This window comes from Delphinus delphis, chromosome 12 (genome assembly GCF_949987515.2).
Source record: "Delphinus delphis chromosome 12, mDelDel1.2, whole genome shotgun sequence".
Classification (NCBI taxonomy): Eukaryota; Metazoa; Chordata; class Mammalia; order Artiodactyla; family Delphinidae; genus Delphinus; species Delphinus delphis.
This window is the reverse complement of record NC_082694.2, coordinates 64,754,345-64,760,899: the sequence shown is the minus strand read 5'-3', so window position 1 is coordinate 64,760,899 and position 6,555 is coordinate 64,754,345. Positions and strand designations below refer to the sequence as shown.

General features: G+C 43.8%; 1 protein-coding gene across 7 annotated transcripts in view; it reads left to right on the top strand.

Annotated features, from left to right (window-relative positions):
• Positions 1–306: 306 nt before the first annotated feature.
• Positions 307–6,555, top strand: part of BIRC6 (baculoviral IAP repeat containing 6) — a 234,405-nt gene continuing 228,156 nt past the window's right edge. For all 7 annotated transcript variants that reach the window (XM_060026859.1, XM_060026858.1, XM_060026861.1 and 4 more), the window contains exon 1: positions 307–651. In XM_060026859.1, coding sequence (XP_059882842.1) covers positions 411–651 — 241 coding nt within the window. In that variant the 5' untranslated portion in view covers positions 307–410. The remainder of the gene's footprint in view (positions 652–6,555) is intronic.

Sequence of the window (6,555 nt, the reverse complement as noted above, 5' to 3'; positions counted from 1 at the left end):
CTCCATCCATCCACCCCGCCGCGGCCCGGAGCAGGGGAGCTGGGCGGGGCGCAGGCTGCGGCCGCTCCCCGGGCTCGAAAAAAACTGGGACGTTGCGGACGCGTAGCTGGCCAGACCAGAAGCGCGTGGCACGCGCTAGCCCTCCCGCGCATGCTTCTCCCGCCCCGGGTCCCGCCTCTCTATCTCCCTCTCCCCCTCCTTCGCCAGCCTCCCTCGCCAGCCTCCCTCTGAGCTTGGCCCCTCCGGGCGCGCGGCCGACGTCCCGCGTGCGTGCCGGCGCCTGACCTCACTTCCGGCTAACGCGCTCGGCTTGCCCCCCGGCCCCGGATGGTGACTGGGGGTGGTGCTGCACCTCCCGGGACTGTCACTGAGCCGCTTCCAGTGTGATTGTGCTGAGCGCAGGCCGGAAGATGGCGGCTGCGGCTGCGGCGGCCTCGGGCCCGGGCTGCTCCTCGGCGGCGGGGGCGGGAGCGGCCGGGGTCTCCGAGTGGCTGGTGCTGCGGGACGGCTGCATGCGCTGCGACGCCGAAGGGCTGCACAGCCTCTCCTATCACCCGGCGCTCAACGCCATCCTGGCCGTCACCAGTCGCGGGACCATCAAAGTCATCGACGGCACCTCGGGGGCCACCCTGCAGGCCTCGGCGCTCGGCGGTGAGTGTGCCGCACGCCGGGCGGGGGCCGTGCCGGCCGCGGGAGGAGCCGGGCCCCGGGATGCTGGGGAAGGAAGCCGCCCAGCCCCAGGGCTCGGCCTCCGGAGGAGGGAAGCGGCGTGACTGGAGCGGGTGGCGGAGGGCAGGGCTGGGGGCTCAGGCCTGGCTGTGAAGGGAGGCCCGGAAGCTGATTGAGGAGGACCTTAGGACTTGGCTTTTTCAGCGGCGGCAGCTGGGAAGAAAAGACGGGCGAGGCGGGGAGTGGTGGGAGTTGCCTTTCGGGCTTTGAGCGTCCGGTGTGGGTTGGTCCTCTGGGAGAGGTGAGGAGGCCTAGGAGCTCAGCACCGGAGAAGCTCAGGCCCCCTGCTAGGTCCTGGAGAGGGTGTCGGTACTGCCTTCTCTTAGATCAGAAAGCGACAGGGTCGCAGGGTTGGTCCCGACGTGAGAGGCCGGTGGCCAGAGGCGAGCGTCCGAGGCGACATCCAAGCCCTACCCTCTTGTGGAGAGAAGTGGATCCGTGTCTGTTCCTGGGACTCGCAGGTGCTGGGATGTACAGCAGGCTTCGCGCCCGGGTTGGGGGTGGGGTGGGTCTGGAGTGGGGGCGGGGAGGGAAGTAGGCGGGCCAGGTGCCTGAACTGTTCCGTCGACGACTTTAGGATTCGGGAGGACGCCATGGAAGACTAGCCCTTGTTCCCTAGGTCGGGGCTTCCACCTTATACTCACCAGGGACGAGAAACTCGGCACCTGCGGTGTATGAGTTACAGATTTCCTTTGGGTTCCGAACTAGGTGAAACTTCCGGCCCTCTCTGCTGGTTTTACCACTGCGAGCTGAAAGTTGGGATACGGAGGCGCGTGTGAGGCTCACCATTGGAGGAGAGCAGTTCTGGCTGGTGTAAACGTTGGTCCAGGGATGGGACTTTGAATGTGCATGAGATGAACGCTCGGTGGGCTGGGGTGGAGTGTTTTGGAATTGCCCTGGCTAGGTTACGTTTGGCTGAGACGACATTTCATTTGCGATAGAATGAGTGGCTTAATTTAGATGTTACAAATTGATATTGAAAAGTTAGTATACAAGTGAGTTAGACTCATGCACAGAGATGTAATGTGTGTGACTGTCCATATTTAGCCAAGTGGAAGTCGTGAAGTGGTCTTACCCATTCACTTGTATTTTAACAGAGACAAATAAGGAAAGGTCGTTATTCTGATTTACTGTCTGAGGCACTTAAGAGTAAATGGGAATCTAGGTATACAAAGTTAAAGGATTTAATTTTTGTTTTTGTGAGCGTTGTGAAAGAAATGGGCTGTGTATAGCTATAGAAAATAAACCTGGAACACATCTAAAATATGTCTAAGGGAAAGTTTGTATTGTAGTCTTGTAATTTTTCTTTTCTTGGCTTAGGTAAAGTACAGGAGTGGTGTCCCAGATGTAGCAATGAGCATTTACTGCAACTTGGACATAACAGCTTGTCACTCTGTATGAGAGGGTGCTTCTCATTAATAGTTGGATTTCTTTCCTCTTAAACTCACTTAAATATATTTCACATATGAAAAGGTATAAAGAACAATTGTGGCAGACAACCATGTATTCTCGACTTGGTTAAAAAAAAAAACACATCACAAATAGAGTTGAAGTCTTGTGTGTCCCTCCTGGATTGCATTCCTTCAACTCTCCCTCCCCCATGAGCATTATCCTTAATTTGGTTTTATCATTCTTATACGTGTCTTTATGTTTTTTAGTATATACCTTTATCTTTAAATGGTATCTATTACTGTCTTTCATGACTTTAAATTTTGAATAAGTGGTAACATAGTATATATACTTGAATTTCTATAAAAAGCCATATTAACAAAAGTCTTAAAATGTTTTCAGTAGAAAGAGGACTCTCACAGGGTGATTTTATATCTGGAGGTCGTGTTTCAGAAAGATTATATGTGCCAGAGTTAGTTATAAATGATTGGGGAAATTGGACAAATATGAATGTGCCTGTTCATGAAAGGGAAGAAAACAGTCACTCTAATGGTAGATTACTTAAGGGGAGGGCTTTATGTAAGTGTAAAGGTAGATATATAAACTGTAGCACTGATTTGGGATACCTTAGTTGAGGTATGTTGGAACATTTAATTAGAAAGTATGGGATTGGATACAATGGTGGATAGCTATGCATTGAGAATTGAGTAGTATGTGATTAAAATTATGTAGAAGAGTTTATGGCAAATAAAACAAAAGGATTACAAAAGAAGTTTGAAAGTAACAATGGACAAATTCTGAAGTGTTTTCATATATGAGAAGTGCAGTTTATTAATAATAATTACCAGAGGTTGTATAGGGTCCTGTGTGTGTCATTTCTTCAGATGATGGGGGAAGGAATGCTGCATTTTATGTTTTGCCTGGAATATGTAGGTACTTAGTAGGTTTGGCTTTAATGATGAATAGAGGGTGACAGTCCTATAAATAGGATGGGCAGAAGGTGCCGGTAGTGATGATGGCCCTAACATGACCCCTCTTTCCAGTTCATGGGCAGTGAGCCACCTTCTTTTCTACCCCAGAGGAAAGACATCTTTGTTAAAGGGGATAAAGAGTGGTGATGTAAGTGGTTTAAGGGGATAGAGAGTTTTATTGGGTGATAGAGTAGTCTTATGGATAGGTTCAGTTTATGGGGTTATGGGTAGTCTGTTGGTGTTGGTTGGAAATCGAAAAATGGGAGCAGGACTTGTATGTATATGTATTCACTTGGATGGCCAAGATGGTGAATTTTAAACCACCGTTGTTGACTACTGTATATGTTTAAATTATCTGTATCTCACAAAAAATGTTTATAAATGCATTTTCTTTAGATTAAGAGTCATCAGTATATACTTAGGTTAGGCAAGTATTTGCCCCCTGTTAGTGTTTTAGAGTTAAGATTTCTGAGTCTCTGTGCTCATTCTTTGGCCTGGCATTCAGTAACCTCCATGATCTGGCCTCTAGCAGTCTTTCCAGTCCTGTCTCCCTATTTTGTTTTGTGAAACTGGTTCATTTAATTTTCTTTCCCAACTCCAGTAGTTTATATCCCCTCCCCAGCATGCCTAGTACAACATATTAATAAATATTTTTGATTTGGTATATGTATACTAATGAGTATGTTAAATGGATGCTGCTTTACATATTAACTGCTAAGTAAACACACTTTCTTTGGCTTTGGTGATTTTTGTTTTTTCTTTCTTTCTTAAATGGACATTTTTTTAGATTCACAGTAAAATTGAGCAGAAAGTACAGAGTTCCTCTATTTACCACCTACCCCCATGAATATCTGACACACGTTGGTATGTTTGTTACAATCAATGAACCTGCATTAACACATCATTATCACCCAAAGTCCATAGTTTATGTTAGTGTTCACCCTTGGTACTGCTTACTCTGCCTATTCACCCTCTCTCCCTTCTGCTCCCTGGCAACTACTGATCATTTCACTGTCTCCATAGTTTTACCTTTTCTAGAATGTCATATAGTTGGAAGCATACAGTATGTAACCTTTTCAGTATGGCTTCGTTCCCTGAATGATATGCATTTAAGTTTCTTTCATGTCTTTCTGTGGCTTGATAGCTTATTTCTTTTTAGCATGGAATAATATATTCCATTGTCTGGATGGACCACAGTTTATTTATCCATTCACCTACTGAAGGACATCTTGGTTGCTTCCAGGTTGTAACAGTTATGAATAAAGCTGCTATAAATACCTGTGTCTAGGTTTTTGTGTGGACATAAGTTTTCAGTTCATTTGGGTAAATACCAAGGAGCATGATTGCTGGATCTTATGGCAGGAGTATGTTTAGTTTGTTTTCTTTCTTCTGTTAAAAAAAATTTTTGACCGTACCGTGTGGCATGTGAGATCTTAGTTTTCTGACCGGGGATTGAACCTGTGCCCTCTGTATTGGAAGTGCGGAGTCATAGCCACTGGACCAACAGGGAAGTCCCAGGAATATGTTTAGTTTTGTAAGAAACTGCCAAATTGTCTTCTAAAGTAGCTGTACCATTTTGCATTCCCAGCAGCAATGAATGAGAGTTCTTGTTGCTTCACATCCCTCATCAGCATTTGACGTTGTCAGTGTTTTGGATTGTTGCCATTCTAATATGTGTGTAATATCTCATTGTTTTAATTTGTAATTCCCTAATGACATATGATGTTGAACATGTTTTCATATGCTTATTTGTGGACTTTGGGTTTTAAAAATCAAAATAGCTCTGCGTACACCACTAGACCATATTGTTTATATTACTAGATATGTCCCTCTCTTTAGTTATTGTTTGTTAATGCCATTGAGCATAATAGGAAGGAGCAAAGTTTTGAGTTAAGATCCTAGTTTCTGTTTTGTTTTTTTTTTCCTCCCTGAACTGTGTAACTTTGAATTACGTAGCATTTCTTTTCCAGTTTCTCCATTTGCAAAAAGGGGGTGATAACTGTATTAATTGTGAGGACTGAGTGTTACACGTAAAGTGCTTAGAATAGTGTGTTCACTGTTCAAAACATGTTTTTTATTTATTTGTAAATCTCTTTTTTTTACTTAAACCATTTTGATGTTCTGTTAAGTTTTTTGAACTTAACACCACATTTGAACTTCTTAGGATTTTTTTTTGTAATTTACCACTTTTCACTATCTTGTAGGATCCATCTAGTTTTTGCTTCAGTGTAAGAGTAAGGTATTGTTAATTTGTTTAGTATTTTCTTATTTATTTAATTACTGGTGGTGGTGTTTTCTCTTGCTTCCTGAAATAGAGCCCCTTCTCCACTAAATGTGTAGTACATCATATATATGTATAGTATATGTATAATTTATATATATACATTTTTTTTCTTTTTCTTTTTGTGTATATATACATATTTTTTAAGCAAGCTTTTCTGAGGACATGTGGAGAGAGAATGGGCTTTATGTAGTCCTGAATTTTGAATTTTAGCTCACTTCCTAAACTTCCTGAACTCCAGCTTCCTCCTCATTTGTAAGTTATGATTAATACTTAATAGGATGGTTGTGAAGATTTAAGAGGTAAACATTTTTAAAGTGCCTAACACTGCTAGGCATATGTATAAGCAGATACACAGTGAATACTAATTCTCTTAAGCCACAGGGTGCTTAGTATTGCCGTGCCCCTCACTGTTACTTTAAAAATTGTTCACTGACTTAGTGTTTATATTACAGAGGATAGATTTCATTAAAATGTAGATGGAAATAAAAATGTTGGTAACAAATATTATCTATATTTGGATAAATATCTTTCATTGTGTTGGTGTGGCTAAATGTCAGAATGAAGTCAAGACTGTTGTATTACTAGTTCTGTGTGTGTGTACACACACCCACACACACACCCACACACACCCACACCCACACACACACACACACACACTTGGCCAAAAAGTTCATTTGGGTTTTTTCCACAGAAAAAACCCAAATGAACTTTTTGGCCAACCCAGTAGATTGTTCATGCAATATATGTACATAAGTAAATGAAGATATAGATGGGTATTAATCAATGAGTATTGTAGTATATGTGTAAGAGTAAGTTACGTTTCTTCAGTTTCTGAGGTGGGTTACAGATCTCTGTCATAGTGAAGAAGAGGAAACTCCAGAGTTGCTCAGTGTTTTCAGACAATCATTCTAGTTTTATATATTTTTTTAATGGATATCTCCCCTTTTCCTTTTCTGAGACATTTAGTTTTTGGCTGTGCCGGGTCTTAGTTGTGGCATGCGGGACCTTTCATGGCGGTGCTTGGGCTCTTCGTTGTGGTGTGCAGGCTTCTCTCTAGTTGTGGCGTGCGGGTTTTCTCTTGTTGTGGCGCGTAGGCTCCAGGGTGCATGGGCTCTGTAGTTGTGGTGCGCGGGGTACAGAGCATGTGGGCTCTGTAGTTTGCGCCATTCAGGCTCTAGTTGA